This window comes from Hemiscyllium ocellatum, chromosome 21 (genome assembly GCF_020745735.1).
Source record: "Hemiscyllium ocellatum isolate sHemOce1 chromosome 21, sHemOce1.pat.X.cur, whole genome shotgun sequence".
Lineage (NCBI taxonomy): Eukaryota > Metazoa > Chordata > Chondrichthyes > Orectolobiformes > Hemiscylliidae > Hemiscyllium > Hemiscyllium ocellatum.
In genome coordinates this window covers 50,725,120-50,742,879 of record NC_083421.1, presented here as the reverse complement: position 1 = coordinate 50,742,879, position 17,760 = coordinate 50,725,120, and the positions used below count along the sequence as shown (strand labels likewise).

The following is a 17,760-nucleotide window of genomic DNA, read 5'->3' as shown; positions in this document are numbered from 1 at the left end:
TAAGTAGTTTGTCTACTCCACTGAGGAGAATATTAAGGTGGCCCAACTATCGCCAGCTGTTTAATCTTTAGGTCAAAAGGGACGAGTTCACTGATGTTTGCATCATTTGAGATGACTTTAGGAACTGAAACAGTCCAAGTCAAATGCAGCAAGTTTTAGACAACATCCAGGTTTGGACAGAGTGGCAACTAACATTCATTCCACATGAATGCCAGGCAATGACCATCTCCAGCAAGAATAAATGTAACCATTGCCCCTTGAGGTTAAATGCCATCACCATTACTGAATCCCTCATTATTAACATCTTGAGAGTTACTGTTGACAAGGAACTGAATTGAACTGGATTTGCCATATGAATACTGAGCAGACACTAGGTCAGAGACTCAGGATTATGTAGGGAGTAACTTATCTCCTGACACCCCAACTACAAATAAACCAAGTCAGGAGTATGAAGAAATACTCTCCACTTACCTGGATAAGTGCAGTTCCAACAACACTCAAAGAAACTTGATACCATCCAGAACAAATCCACTTGATTGGCAGCGCAGCTACAAATGTTCAATTCCCCCACCTCTATAACGCTCAGTAGAAGGAAGATGTACTGCAGAAATTCACCAGTGTTCCTTAGACAGCACTTTGGAAACCCACAATCACAACCATCTAGTCAGATGCAGCCAGCATGTACATGGGAACACCTCTATCTGCAAGCCATTCATAAAAATATAGAAAATAGGAGTAGGCCATTTGGCCCTTTGAAACTGCTGTGCCATTCATTATGATCATTGCTGATCATGCAGCTCGAGCTTGTTACAGCTTTTTTCCACATATTCTTTGATTCTTTTAGCCCTAAATGCAATATCCACTTCTCTTGGAAATTTTGCAATATTTTGGCCTTAAATGTTTTCTGTGGGCTTTCACGGGCTCACCTTTCTTTGAATGGAGAAATTTCTCCTCAAAGTCCTAAATTGTTTACCCCGTATCCTTAGACTGTAACCCCTCACTGGTCATCATCCTCAGTTGAAAATATATCACTGTTGCGTCAGCATTATATAATCAAAATCCTGAAACTCCCTCCCTACTGGCATTATGGATGCAGAGGTTCAAGAAAGTAACTCACCACCATCTTCACAAGGGTAACTAGAGATTGGCAATACATGCTGGCCCAATTAGCAATGTCTACAGTCCATGAATTAACTTTTAAAAATTACATTTTGAAGACACTTGGGGATGAACAGTAAATATTTGCATGCCAGTGATGGTAAAATCCTATGAGGGTTAAGTTTTAGACCTGCTCAAATTGCGTTTTCCAAATTATGATGCTCCTCTGGACAGCCATTTGCTTTTGTTGGAAGCTTGTTATAAAGAGTGGGCACATTTACTTCATTTAATTCATTCGTTATCTAACCTGTATTTCTAATTTCAAGAATTTGTTTTGTGGTCTGCAGGACAAAGTTTTTAAAAATGATTGAATTTGTAATAAACATAGCTTGGGGCATGTTATAATGAAAGATGTGGCAATTACTCTTAAACTTTCAAGTGAATTAGGAGCCTGATCATCATCTGTTCATAATGCACTGCTTCTTTGGGAATTGTTTCTTCTTATGTAGAGTGACATTTATTCTTCATGCAAACATCGTGACTCATATTGCTCCTTTGTGCAAGATGGTGCTTGATTATATAGAAGTAAATTTATATACTGAATGTGTTTTAATTCTTAAAGTTTAATTACAGAATCACCAAAGCACATTTTTTCTTTGTTTATTGGCTGTGCCTTTTCCTGGGGGCAATATAATATTAGAATGTAAAGTTACTTCTTGTTTTATTCATCCTATCCCTCTCTTACCTCAGAATATTCCTAGATATTGTACACTATACAAAAACCCAGAGGGTTTAGGGTAAGGGAGGAAAATCTTAAAAGGGACATAAGGAGCAACTTTTTCACAGAAGGTAATGTGCATATGAAATAAGCTGCCAGAGGAAGTGGAGGAGGCTGGTACAATTACAACTTTTGAAAGGCATCTGGATGGGTATATGAATAGGAAACATTTAGAGGGATATGGGCTAAGTACTGGCAAATGGGACTAGATTAGTATAGGATATCTGGTCAGCATGGGCGAGTTGAACCAAAGGGTCTGTTTCATACTGTACATTTCTATTACTGCATATGCAGGAAACATATTCCTGGCCGATTTTAGGGAGAGTTGAAGGCCACTGGTGTCAATTATTAGGAAGCATAGGATAATGTTTGCATACATGAACTCATTAAACTGGAAGTAAAAGTAAATGAAACATAGATATTAGTTCAAGAAAGAAAAATTACGAGCAACTACAAGTGAGTTGTGTTCCAAACAGTAATGATGAGCATAGTTCACTCTCAATCTTGTGATTCAGGAATTAACTAGTTTCTATTTTTGTTAGATTACGAATCCTATCAGCTGCAAAAAAATTTACAAATATTTCAACTGGATTCCTGATGGTGGCAGTGATGGAATAGGAAGCTGAGATCTTGGTCAATTCTAAAGTTACTTACTACGAATTTTACATTTTATTTTTTCTTGTAGATGTAAGTGTCATGCCATTTCCAAAAAAGCTGGAGCTTCTATGAGCACAATGCCCCACATGAAATAGAATAGAGGTGCTTTTTAACTGGCAAGCGTGTAATTTGTACAGTAATGCTATTAGTTAATAATTGATATTTGAATATTTGCATTGGAAGAGACAAGTGGCTGTGTAATTTAAAACTTTACTCTTTATTTCTGAGCTCGGTGCTTTGAAGTTAAAATTCCAACTGAATTGGGACAAGTTTTGGTAAGTCACTCCACCGGCTGAGCAATATCTATGACTGGCGTCAGAAGCAGTTCCCAAGCTGATGTGACTAACTTGGCATTAACAAGCTCTCTAGAGAATAGAATAGAATTCCTACAGTGTGGAAATAGGCCATTAGGCCCAACAAGTCCATACTGACCCTCCGAAGGGTAACCCACCCAGACCTGTTACCTAACTTTAACTCTACATTTCCCCTGACTAATGCACCTGAACACATGCCTGATCACTATGGGCAATTTAGCATGGCCAATTCACAATACCTGCACATCTTTGGACTGTGGGAGGAAGCCGGTCAGGAGAGGGGCAGACAATTGGGAAGGAGTTGAACGGTTTTACTGTGGAGCTGGGAGGAGCACTACTGAACCATCTGGGATCACTTTAAGTAACAAATTCATTGGTGAGAAATTTCTACCATGTGGCAAATTTCCAATATTGGCCTATCAAAAATATACCATTTAAAATATATATTCAGACTTTTGTGACTGGTATGAAGCTTCAGCAACTATTCTGTTGGTGAAAGCAGGATTAGAAGAGCAGTGAGTTTGGGAGAAACAGAGTTGCTCCTGCAATCACATATTCTGTCTCTCTCATGCTTGTTGCCTTGTTCTTCCAATCACATGTTCCCATCTACTCTAGCTGGTCTTCCAGAATCAGAATTTGATTATGTCTGGAGGAACAGCAAGAATGGGAGTGAAGGAATCTATGAATGCAAGAGCTGGGACATTTATTCTGGCTGATCTAGTGGCAGAAATGCAGAAGAATTTAGGCTGTACTGTCAACAATTATTCAACATTTTCTGGGAGGCTGAGAAAACGAAGCAGAAAGTGAAAGAAAGAAAAGGGAGTCTTAGTAATAACAAGGTCAGAGCAATAACAAGGGGATCCATAACTCAGCCTTTCACCAGGGTGGACCCAGCAACTGTTCACAGCTACAGCACCAGCCACTCCTGGGAAAACTTGGTCCCTTTACTTTCAAATGATATTGCATTAAACTACTGATAAGTTATTTGTTGTATTTAATGATTGGGCTTGACATCACCCAGCTAAAAGCTTGTCAATGTCTTCTCAAGATCAGTTAGGGATAGGTAGTAAATGCCAGCTTTACCAGTGATGCCCACACCTCAAGAAGAAACATAAAAAAAATCTTTGGGGGTGCATATTTAGTGAGGAAGAGGAGTATTAATTTCCATCTCTCCTCCTTACTGACTCCTAAAATCCCACTCTCCTCCATTGACCTGAAGATGTCTTATAGTGTTTACACCGTCATTAATGCATAGTTATTTTAGATGACTTGGTCTATCATTCCTACATTTCTCCTACCTTCCTGCTTCCCCTCTTGCCCTCTTCCTCCTTTCCTCTACTTCTTTCAGGTTTCATTGATACTTCAGAGGAATCTATATTCTGTTCCTGAAAGTCACCCTCCTGTTCAGCTGACAGAGTTGCCTTTCCCATGGTTGACTTAATAACAAATTAATATGACCTCATGATACTTCATGGGGCCCAGAACTAATGCTAAGGACTCCTAGGGTAACTTCTTCCTGACTGCATCCCATTATGCTGCAACGTTTGGCAGGTCTGTTCCACTGGTGAAACAAGACATACCCAGGGATGCTTATGCTGTATCTGGGACATTTGTCTATGAAATATAATTCTGTATTTCCTTTGTCATTTCCTACATCATTTGATAATTTATGCAAAATTCAGTGTAAAAGTATTGCATATTTTTGGTAAATGATGACTTTGTTGATATCAAGGCCTAGTATGAGACTATTAGCCCAGATACCCAGGCCCTTTTCAGTAGACCTGGATTTGAATCCTGCTGACAGGTGGTGGAATTTGATTTTTTAAAAATTCCAGAATTAACAGTCTAAAGATGCCTTTTGGAATACTGTGTTCAATTCTAATCCTCCAGCTACAGGAAAGATGTTGTGAAACTTGGAAGGATTCAGAAAAAGATTTCCAAGGATGTTGCTAGTTTTGAGCTATAGGGAGAGGCTGAATAGCTTGACACTATTTTCCCTGGAGTGGCTGAGGGGTGACCTTAGAGGCATAGAGTCCTAGAGATGTATAGCATGGAAACAGACCCTTTGGTCCAACTCGTCCATGCCAACCAGATATCCAAAACTAATCTAGCCCCATTTGCCAGCACTTGGCCCAGATCCCTTTAATTTACCTCTCCACCCCCAAGGCCCCAAGCTTCATTCTGATGAAGGGCTCCAGCCCGAAACGTCAACCTTATCGAAGTTTATAAAATCATGGAAGCATGAATAAGGTGAATAGTCAAGGTCTTTTCCCTAGGGTAGGGGAGTCCAAAACTAGAAGGCTTGGGTTTAAGTTGAAAGAGAAAAGACTTAAAATTGTCCTAAGGAGCACCGTTTTCATGCAAAGGGTAGTGCATGTAATGGAATGAACTGCTAGGGGAATTGATGGAGGCTGGTACAATTAGCAACATTTAAAAGGCATCTGGACAGGTACATGAATAGGAAGGGTTAAGAGAGATATGGGTTAAATGCTGGCGAATGGGATGAGATTAATTTAGGATAATAGGGTCTATTTCCATGCTGTTCATTTCCATGACTCTGTGACGATAAAACCATTGCTTGTCAGGAAAAAGCCATCTAGTTCAGTAAAGTCCTTTAGGAAATTAAACTGGCATCGTTACTTGGTCTGGGGAGAAAGTGAGGTCTGCAGATGCTGGAGATCAGAGCTGAAAATGTGTTGCTGGAAAAGCGCAGCAGGTCAGGCAGCATCCAAGGAACAGGAGATTCGACGTTTCGGGCATAAGCCCTTCTTCAGGAATCCTTACTTGGTCTGGCATACATGTGACTCTAGATCCACAGCACAAGACAGAAGTTGCTGGAAAAGCTCAACAAGTTTGGCAGCATTTGTGAAGAGAAATCCGAATTAATGTTTTGGGTCCAGTGACCCTTCCTCAGTTCTCCCAGACCTGCTGAGCTTTTCCAGCAGCTTCTATTTTGCCACAGCAATTAAAGAGGGTAATGAATACAGGCCTTGCCAGTGACACTCAAGTCTTGTGAATGAATAAAAAAGGATCTTAAGAAGGTTTTCCCATTGTTGCTATTTTTTGCTGACTCTTGTCTGAAGGACTGTGAAAATTGTAGCTCAGTTACAGTATGAAGTTTTGGTGCTCAATTACAATGTGACTAATGATGAGATGAGACCCCCAAACTTTGACGCCTTTCTGAGGAACCCTGTTGAGGATCCTGTGTGAGGGCTGTTGAGCTGAAATAGCTATTCTCCATGAAAAGCTTTCAGAAGACGTCCTCTCCAAATCCTGAACAAACTGTGTCTGACAGACAACCATCTATGTCTAGTGACCAACTAGATATGCAAGGATGCCAGGTGGAAGTCATCTAGATTGTTTTGTATCTTATCCTTTTATTCCCTGTGAATTAACAACTATTTGGCCAAAGGTTTTTTTTCCCAAAATTAATGTTTGTAGGGAAGATTCCTTTACTTTTCCTTTAACTAGTGTATGTGTTCAGAAGGGTAAACCTTTATACCTTAATATTTCAAACAGTGTTAATTAACTTTGAATCTGTGTTGAATTAAACTTGTGTTCATAATCAATCAACAATTTGTGGTTTTATTAAAGAAACAAGGTTGATGCATCTTTTTTGTTCTGAATCTAATGTTATTAAAGTGTGTAATTGGCCAAGTTGGTAGCTGGATAAAGCATTTTAAATATATATTGTGACCAATGGAATAGTGGGACTAGAGGGAGAGACAATGCACTCCTCTAACCTTGATATAATAAGATGATTGCCTGCCATTCCTTTCTATTATACCCCTCATTTGGATGTAACTTAAGATCTCTTAAATCAACTTTTCATTTGTAAGCAAAAATAATTTCTGTTTTCTAATGAGATTAATACAACTGAGCTTAATAATACCACCAGCGACTGACCACTGCACAAACTTTCCAAATGTGAATGCAGAGACCAATTATAGTGCTGTCCTCACTAATTTAGCACATACCAAACCTGGAAACCATTCACTTGCAGAATTGTTGAGTTTAGGTTTGCTACAGTGTGGAAACAGACCATTTGGCCTAACAATGCCACACCAACTCTCTGAAGAGTAACCCACCCAGACATTTTTTCCCTCTGACTAATGCACCTAACACTATGGGCAATTTAGCATGGCCAATTCACCTGACCTGCACATCTTGGACTGTGGGAGGAAACCCACATAGACATGGGGAGAATGTGCAAAATCCACACACATTCGCCCGAGGCTGGAATTGAACCTGGCATTGTGAGGCAGCAGTGCTAACTACCAAGCCACCATACCACAGTGTAAAGTTGAGAGAGTTTATATGAAGTAATTTTTTTTAGGTTTTCATTACCATTCTTTGGCAGTAATCTTTGAGTACGTGCTGACAGTGACAAAGTTCTGTTGTCATCAGTATATATCAGAAGAATGTACAGTACCATAGGTAATTTTAATCAATTGAAGTCAATGGATTAAAAATTGTGGATCTTTTTAATAAAAAAACATTTTGTGAGAAATAGTTTTTTCGATAATGATCTGCTTGTTTATTTCAAAAAATAGGCAATGAAAATTTTAAGAAAGCTAGGAAATTATTTTCTAAATTCATAACAATCCCATTTATGATTTTGCAGTGAAGACACCACTTCACAATCAAAATCAGCAGGTTAGTGTCAGCTTAGATTTTGATATCTCTGCATTTGAAGCTTACGGGCTCAAAATCCTTTATTGTACTTTATTGTAGCATTCAGTTCTGACTGTGTTGGGGTAATTCTTTTCAATGACTGTGGCTGCATCTGCCTATGCATGTGGATAACAACAATTCCATGGCATTATCTCAAAATGTACAGGGGTCTCGACCATGCAACATTTATACTGCAACTAATATTACCACTAATACAGAATAATAGGTCTTTTTATTTCATTGGTGTCTGTGTGACAATATGTCTTATTTGTTATTAAGATGTGGATGATGCTCAAAAACAGTTTTTATTGGTCATTACAAAATCAGCGCAGAGTAAGGAGGACTCAGCAATTTTAAATTATGACACAAAGCATCAGAGATTTTATTGTAAATGCTGCACAGTAAGAGGAGGTTCAGGCAAGTTTAAAGGAGTTAGTTTAATTTATGGCTCCAGACAGGACTGACTGCATCTTAAAAAAGTTCCAAGTGTGATGTTGTGGGAAAACAGGTAATTAATTGGTGATTAGTTTTGATGGTTTATTTTTAAAAATTCATTTATTAGTAATTGTAAGGCTTTACAAGTAATAGCAAGATTTACTTGCAGTAGGGAAGCTTATTAGAAGTAGTTGTATTTTAACATATAATAAAGGAGCAGATGATTTGTTAAGGGTGTAGCATGTGGGTGCTGATGGACTGCCTGATGAAGCTTCCTGGCTCCCGGGAAGATGACAGGTCTGGGTGAGAAAAATTGCATACATGGAAGCGAGGGAATCTGTAGTGACAGAAGCCTATTTTATTCTTGTAGAATTTGGATAAACAGTCTTGATGCTCCTAACCCCACAAAAATAATTTTAGCAGTTAAATTTCTGGATCATTAAAATTGTTTTGAGAGATTTTACTGTTTTACTGAGTGTAGCATCCAAAGAAGTATAGCGATAAAGTATGGTTCTGTGATTTATTTAAGCAAAATTTGAAACTCTTAACTTTTAAAAACTTGAAAATTAATGAAATAAATGTAACATAGAATGTATTCTTTGACATTTTGTGTGAAATCAGTGGATGTGAATTTGGATGATTTGTGCCACTCTTAGTAAATACATGAATGACATCTCATTTATAACCATTCCCTAATTTTATCACATTGCATTTGCACAAAATTAGTAACCAACAAATTAAAAATACGTTTTTAATAGCACAATAATGTTAATCACTGATAATCAACCGACCTTGCTGTGGAAGTAAAGAATGATAAATTCTGAATCCTGTTCTTTCATATTGGAAATTGTTTGAAGAAGTTTTAAAAATCGCTTATTTCATATTTCTACAAAAGTTTTCTTTCAATTCTTTAATCAACTCTATCTTTCCTTTTCTATTTCTCTTCAGACCTTACTTGACCCGAATTCAGTATCTTTCCTTCTGAAAAATAGATACATTATTTTTCCCATTATTCACCAAGGTCTCAGATGCCCTCTTGTGCTGTCTTCTCTTTTTAGCTCACATTTTCAGCAACATTATGGCTAGAATGTTTTTTAAAAAAACTAAACATGATCAAACAATCCTGACCAATAAACCCTGACTCAATGTGTGATGAAATGTTCATGTTTATTTTCAGCTTAATGTTAAAAGGAAGGACTTTCTAATTGTCTTAGTCCTTTATAATTAATGATGCCACATTTCCAATGCAGGGAAGTAACCTTGCACCAGTCAAAGACCAATAACAGCATGGATACTTGAACAATTCTTGATTAACATGCAGAAAGAAAGGAAAATTCATTTTAACCCATACAACCAGAATGATTTTAGTTTAGATGCTTATGTTCCCTTTGGAAAAGAGAAGTATTTCCTGTCACATAATCACCTACATAATTTAATTTTGGGAGAAACTCAGTAGCATTAACAGCTCAGCATTCATAAACACTGAATTATATATTTTAAACAGGATGTAACATTAAAATAGTTTTCAATAATTTGAATATTATAGAAATTTGTGTTTAAACAAAGTTAGTCTCTATAATGACCCCTCAGTCACCAAGTTGCATCTTGGTCACTAATGTGAATAACTGTAAAAATCATAATGTCTATTACTGAATCAGTGTTGTGATCTCATAGAAATTGAGAATTTTTTTAAAAAATTACCCTAGTTTTATGTTGTTTTGATTTAATTTTGTGTTTCTAATGAAGCAGTTATTCACAGGCAGTATTGTGAATTTGCGTTAACATTGGTTTGTCTTGCATATGATACAGGTCATGTGACCTAACTGGTACCATCTTGGAGTGGTCCCTCACTTTCCCTGATTCTCCCTCTTCAGCATGTGGCTTTCTTTCATGGTCCTGGACTCGAAGCTGCTCTCACTCTGTAGGTTGCTTCCTTCCTCTTACTGATTATCTGCTGAGGCCTTGCTCACAATGAGGTTTTGAGAGAGGAAAGTGACAAATGGGAGAGTCTGGAAGGTAGTGAGCCAGAGCGGCTTGAAGAGAAGATGAAGAGTGGAAGAGGATGCAAGTGGAAGAGAATGAGCAGCACTAAATTGATGGAGATAGCATTTGTTTTATTTTGGTAATTGCTTTGGTAATTTAGCAATATACAACATTTGAATTCAAAGGATATAATACGTTTTATTTTCTGATGAGAAATGTCCTGCACAACCTGATTAAAGCTATTACATGTAAACCTAATTTGTTTAATATTGATTCAATTAGAATTGCACTTTTCATGAATGTAACTGTAACATTTGAGTCACAGGAGCCTACAGAACAGAAAAAGGTCCTTTGGCCCATCTAGTGTGTGCCAGTTATAAACAACCATGTAACTATTCTTATCCCATTTTCAATAATTTGGTCCATGACCTTGTATGCCTTGACATGCAAGTGTACATCTAAATACTTCAAGTTTATGGGAACTTCTGCCTCTACCACTCTTATAGGCATGAGATCTAGATTCCCATCACCACCTTTGGTGAAAAGTTTTCTTCACATCCCATCTGAACTTTCTTTCTCTTACCTTAAATCTATCTTCTGGGCTTTTGTTTCCTCCACCAAGGGGAACATTTTCTTCCTGTCTACCTTGTCTATGCTCCTCACAATTTTATACATTTCAATCATATCCACCCCTCAGTCTCCTCTGCTTCAAGGAAATAATCCCACACTATCCAATCTCTCTTCAGAACTAAAATTCTGCAGCTCAGGCAACATCCTGGTAAATCTCCCCCGCACACTCTTCAATACAGTCATATCCCTCCTATAATGTAGATGCCAGAACTGCACACAATATTCTAGACAAACTAATATTTTATGCAATTCCAGCATAATCTCTCTGCTCTCAAACTATATGCCTTGGCTAATAAAGCATCCCATATGCCTTCTTAACCATTTTACCTACCTGTTGTACCTTAAGGGACCAGTGGATATGCACACCAAGGCCCGTCTGATCCTTGGTGCATCCCAAAGTCTTACCATTCATATTGCCCTTGCCTTGTTTGTCCTGCCTAAGTAATCACATCACACTTATCCAAATTGAATTCCATTTTCACATTGATCAGCCCACCTAACCAGCCCGTCTATATCCTTCTGTAATCTACAGTAATCCTCACTGTTTACCACCCCACCAATTTTCATAACATTTAACATTCAAGTCTAAATCAATTACAAATACCACAACCTATGGATATAGATAAATTGAAAATTATTGCCAATTTTCCTGCTATTCCTTCCTTGCCTCTCTTACCTCACAATAGCCTACAATGCATTTCATCTGGTCCTGGTGATTTATTTGTTTTTAAACCAGCCAGACCACTGAGAACCTCCTCTCTGTATATGCCAGTTTCTTTAAGTATATAATAGTCCTTCTCCCTGATTTCCGTACCCATGTCAGCCTTCAATGTACAATATTAATTTAGAACCCTAACTAAATTCTTTGACTCTTTGACTCCACTCAAATTACACTCAAGTCCTTAATAGACCATATTCTTTTCCCTGTTATCTTTTATAGGATAACTTAGTCATTTGATAGTGCAGTGCTTGAGGTTTGTTGAAAAAAAAATTATGTTGAAGCTTTCATCTTTCACCCATTGGCACATGTTCAAAAATGTGAAGGTAAAGGGAACAACAACTTATACTGTATTAGAAAAGATTGCTGATTGGGTGTCATGTGGATTCTGAAAGGCATTGCAATAGAGAAGGCACCAGATATATGATGAATGGCAGTAAACTGCAAAGCTTGTTTAAATTTAAACCAGGCAGGCTGACTCTGGTCAAGATATTACCCTGAGGAATGAAGTATGGAATTACTGACACTTATTTTGTTAAAGTTGAATCAGGTACAATGTTTGTGCCTGTTCTTTCTGTCTGCAATAACAGCATATGTATTGTAATAATATAAATAGTTTCCAGTACAAGCAAATACACTATACTGTGAGCCCAACTGACAATCTTAAATTGGTTGTCAGCTTGATTCTTTGCACACTTTGAATTATTTAGCAAATGCTGTCCAAACAGAATCACACATAATGTTGAGCAGTTTGTTTTGAGCTCTGTAAGCATTGTCTAGTTGGATACTGTCAGTACCTTGTTTGTTGTGAACAAACAAATGGACATGCTATTTGATAAGATCTGCCAGCCTTTGGGATGTGTGGCTGACATTTCTAGCATTACACTGACAATGAAATTCATATACATGTTATGCATTTGAATATCATTTCACCAAGTACTAAATTTGAATGACCACCTTCACCTATTTTCCTATGTTTCCAAGGAGTTTCCTCAAGCTACTAGCAGTAGTAAAGCTTGGCCTCATGGTTCTTCCCCTCTGCCTACGCCATAGTGAATTTCCTGGACTCCTTAGATGGCTGTGGGATGCATTTCTTCGTATAGACGCCATTGTGCTCATGCATCTGGCTGTTGGCAAAACCAAATGGCATCTTCTTTCTGACCACACAAAACGTCCGACAGTTTGTCATTTACAAAAATACATGGGAAATCCTGTAATCTGATATCAAAAATGGCTTCATCTGTGTTCTTCTGCATGACAGATTAGTCTTTCATTCATTCAGATAAAAATGCTGATTAGTTATTTTTAACTCACAATTTTTCTAGCTGGAGTAGTTGAAAGATTTGAAGCATGACTATATAATCTGATACTTCGAACACCTTTCTGCAACTTTGGGAGAACCGCATCTCCACTGTTTGCACAAAGCTGTTCCATCGTCACCAAACTTAAACACCTTGCACTTTCTTCCTGGTTAAACAACCTAAGTCTTCCTTTCATCTCTAACAATCGAAGCACCCATCCTTGCTGTTAGAAAGATTGCAGAACAGGTCACATTTTAAAAAATATGGTCCCAAAACATAATCTTTTAAGTCTCATATATGTAACACCAGGGAAAGTGGATCTAAAATATAAGTTGCTTTTTTAGTCCAGGCTATATCTCAGGAGAGTGACTTAAGTGGATTGCTGTCTCATATTTATGCAGCCAGTCTCGCAGTAAACTAACTGCAAAGTGAGTCTGGTATGTGGTTTGCACATGTGTAGACTAACTGTGACAGTTTTACTATATAGTTCTAGGAAGAACTGGGAGCCTGACTATATGGAGATACCACAAATGCATATATATAGTAATAATACTACTATGATTTTATTGTCACCTTGGAATAATGGGTTTGCTTCCTCTGTGGAGATTTGCAGTAATGAGAAAAATATTTTTTTTTAATCGAATAGATCTTGACGTGCTCTAGAACAAATTTTGCTTAGCTTGTTTTTGCATGAACATTGAGGTTTGTTCATTGTTCTTGCAGCGCTGTATTCCAACGTAAAAATGTATTAGTGAACAATAGTGGAAAAGTTGGTGCAAAATTATTTAAGCATGCAATAGTTCCACTGAAAATAACCAGAGAAACTAGTTTCATTTGTGTTCATCAGACTGGCTCAGTGTCATCATTCCCTGGCTTTCTAATGTTTTTTCTGACAGTAATTCATATTATTAATCAAGGTGTACTTTGAGACTGAAAGATGCAGGTTGTGGCATGCCCAAGTTTGCAAAAATCTCAATTAATTTAAAATGTATTCATATCCAGTTTAATGCATATTTTTTCAAAGAATTTGTTGACTCAGTCGGTGGTCTAAACCTCCAATTCTTCAGGATACTGAGCTGACACTTCATTGTGGTACTGAGGAAGTGTTCCATCTTTCAGGTGAGATGTTAAACTAAGCCCTTGTTTATGTTTCTGATTTGGAAGAGAGCAGAGCAGTTCCCCATGCCTTTTTCAACACTTTTTTCTCAATCAACACATTTTTTTCTACATGATCAGTCCATCAGGATTAATGACGCCTTGCCGCAATGTCAGTTTGATGAGTTCTGAGATGGCTGATAAGCGCAATGCATGATCTGTAATTTCTGTTACATGCTGGCACATGGTGCTTGAAGGATCCAGGTAGATAGGTCGTTTGGAGATCGTGTCTGCCACAAAGCTTGAACTTTGTCCTGTGTGTTCTTAACAAAGCCCTCTTTCGGTGTCTTCTTGGATGGACCTTCTCTGTTTTTTTGTTGGTCACAAACCAGAGACATGAAATGATGCATCTCACTCTGTTTGCCATTCATAAATTGACTGTCATGTTTTCCTACAAAATAACAATAGTTGCACTTCTAAATAAGTCACTGGCTAATAAAGTGTTTTTGAATGTTCTAAATTCATGAAGGTGGAAGCTTTTTCTCCTCCTAAATTCTGTGGCAGCCACAATGTAAAAATCAGCTAATCAAGCAGCTAATCAAATTAAAAGATTGTTGCATAAAGTATTAAGTGATTCTGCACCTTATTTGTAAAATAATGAGCCTTTCAATATATGAGGAGGCTAGTAATAGGGCTTGGCAATCATGCAATTCCTTGTTGCAATATTTTCTCCAGGGAAAGGTGAGGGCTGAAACTGAGTGGACAAAGAGAATAAATGAGAAAAATGTGCATACAAATGGCAGTTTTAATAGCATTCTATATTTAAAGTATACCATTGAACGTTATAGACCTTGTTTCAAGTCCTTAAAGTAACATCAATAGGGCTATTCACTTTAAATATATTCTTCCTGTTGAGAAAATGATTGATTGCAGATAAAGATTTCTTGAACAAAAGGTCTAGAGTCTCACTTTTGGATGCAAAAACCACAGAGAAACACTGTTCCCTTATTACAGTGCTTTTAGCCTTTTAATATATCCCAAAGTAAATTATTTCAGAACTATGTCAGACATCATGTAAATAACACAACAGAGGCATAGCTGATAATTGTAGTCATACCAACATCAAATACAAAGTGTAATTTATTTGGTAAATAATTTCAAATGACCAATAATTAAAAGCATGATTTGAAACTGAGTTATTCATTAAAGCAACTTTGTAAGACACCACTTATCATTGTAATAGAGATTAGAAGTTGTGATATACACAGTTGCCCCTTTCAGGTGGCATTACAAGCAGATGCTGTATATACTTCTTTCTGCAAAGAGTAGTTGGTTTCACTCCATTTGTTTCACTGGGTTGAATCTTTTTTGGCTAAGTCTGAATTGCATCACATTTTTTGGAGGGTTTTTCACTGCGTGGCCTTCTGGGTTTTCTTGCCCTGTCCTTCCAAATTTGTCACGCTAATTATCTACCCTGCCCGAATGGCATTTCTAAATGTTGCTTCCAGAACAACTCGCCACTCAGTGGATATTTGCTCAAATGACAGCATCCATTGCACCGGTGCCATCTTTAAAATCTATTGTGCAACTGGACGAACACTGGCTTTCTGAACCTGCCCTGCTTGGTGACATCCAGAATTTGAACATGCCAGCGAAAGGGAAGATGACACCACATTTCTCTAACAAAGTCCCAGAGATCCTAGTGGATTGGTTGATTCAAAAGAGTGGTGTGCTTTTCTCAAAAGACTAGCAAAGGAGGCTGTACTTCTAAACCATGCCGAGTTAGTTGGATGTCCCCAGCCAAGCCTCTGGGGTGCGTAAAAATGGCCAGTAATGCAGAGAGAAAAATCACTGACCTCTGCTGTACCAGGATAAGTGCCACATTCTCCTCTCTGCTACCTCACACCCACTCTATCACTCACTTCCTAACATGCTCTGCCACTCTCATTATTGCATAAAACATCTTCCTCATTTGCTCATGCCTCCTCCCACCCAACAAGTCTACTGCAACAATAACCCTGCATGCTGTCTGTGCTGCTACCTTAGTCTTTTAGTACACTTCATCACTTTTTTTCCATATGCACTAGCATTTACTGCCATTCCACCACTCTAATATCACTTGGTGGCCCCCTTTTGCTCATTGCAGGAGAAGAAAAGAAAACTGAGAGCCGATTCCGGATAGAAGGGTGTCCAGCATCCATGTTCTCACCTGGAATGATAGAATTTTAGCTATTGCACTGGGTCTGTACCAATGTGAATGCAGCAATATCCATAACTTGCAAAATGAGTAAGTATTATTATTTGTTTCAATGCATTGTTTATCTCACATTAACGTGCTGTCATTCTCAATCACTGCAACATCACTTCTAACCACTGGCCACAATGTCTTCTCTTTTGTCTTCCAGGTTCCGTTAGGCTGCCCTCAACCTCTGTGGAGAAACACCTAGTTCCACCAGAAGTCTCATTGTTGACCTTCAAGTAGAAGAGTATGGAAGCATTCACAAGGCTGCTTCATGCAATCTCCACCAGCCCAGATACTGCCATCTTAGTGGGAACAGTAGACAATGACAGTGTGGCCATAAAGTATGTGGGTATGCAGTCAGGTGAGCTTCTTATAGCTACACTGCTGTTCAAAGAAAAAGTGGCCTAAATAGCTGGTGGTTGGAGGACTGTTGGGGATCCTGTGGCTTTTGGGGGCTCATTCCCCAGGTAGAAAATCCTGTGGTGCTAGCAGTCTGTGATTTCATCCAAATGGAGAAGGTGGAATAAGAGCAGCCAACGGACATGTGGAATGCAATGGCCCTCATTGCCCAGAATCTGCACCAGTGAATTCTGTGACCATTTGGCTGCCTCCATTGATAAGTTGGCGGCTATCATGGAGAACCAGGCTCAGCAACCTCCGGGCTGCTGGAGAAGTATACACATCAGTACTCCATATCCATTGATCTTTACAACTGAAAACATAATGGTAGGGGCTGGGCAACCTCGACCCCCTTCTTCCAAAGAAACAGTGCAGTGCTATTAAGCACTCAGCCAGAGGCGGAACTTTCTACTCAGAACTTCTACGGAGGTGCCCAGGTACTCCACCTCCACCCTGCCTGCCACCACCTCGAACTCTTGCAAGTTCAACTCAAGAAGGTTCAACATGCCTCTGGCATCCCTAATGCTTGGCTCCATTTGTGCATAAAGATGTAGATGTTGAAGAGTTATCCAGCAGCAACCGTGCCAGACAGATGCAAAATACAGAGATGGCCATGGGGTGGGCAGCCCGTTTGCCTGTGTGTTGTACATTGCATCTCCTTTCCCTTTCAAAGCCCTTTGATCATTGTTTGCTGCAGTAAACTCCCTCACAGAGTCATTTACCTTGCTCACTCTGAGTGTGGTCGCAGACATTTTCTTCTTCATTGCTCAGTTTCAATCACCAGTATGATAGAAGGTGACAATTAGTTCTCCTCTGCAGTTGCTTCCAGCCTCAGCCTGAATGTGTCAGTGAGTCTTCAAATATCCACACACTCCTTTCCTAAGTAACCCATCCTGTTAACTCCACAAGCTTCACACCCTAAGTCCCCACCCAACCTGCCTATATGTGTCAACACCAGTCCACCTTTCCAGCAAGCCCTGCAGCCCCTTGAATATGAGGTAATCATGCTCTTGCCCTCCCATCTCCGTTGAAGCCAGTGTGTCCCTGAACGTTAATCTCTTCTCCCTACATTATTCCCTCCTCAGCATGCTTTACCATCATATTTCCCCCTGCAAGCCCTGATGCCCCCCCCCTTCACAATTATGCTCCTTCCCAGAGTCTATGGCCCCTCAGCCCTGAAGACTTGTCTGTGGAGATTCAGTCATACAGTAATGCCACAATTGCTTCCACTACCTGCCCCCTTAGTTTCTTTAACTTACCCTTTTAACTGAAATGACAGGACATCCCCGAGATTAATGTCTCAGATCCCTGACTGCTGCATGTGTTTCTTCCAACTGCTTTAGCCCTCCCTCTCAGACTTACTGCAATGCACAGACTGACGATGACCTACTCCCTGGTTGCAGAGGCATGGACCTCTGACCACAAACACGCTGACT

At 38.9% G+C, this 17,760-nt stretch overlaps 1 protein-coding gene across 1 annotated transcript in view; it reads left to right on the top strand.

Moving 5' to 3' along the window:
- Positions 1-15,912, top strand: part of si:dkeyp-72a4.1 (uncharacterized protein LOC100148058 homolog) — a 255,329-nt gene extending 239,417 nt beyond the window's left edge. Inside the window, exon 3 of the mRNA XM_060841219.1 lies at positions 15,830-15,912. Coding sequence (XP_060697202.1) covers positions 15,830-15,912 — 83 coding nt within the window. The remainder of the gene's footprint in view (positions 1-15,829) is intronic.
- Positions 15,913-17,760: the final 1,848 nt, after the last annotated feature.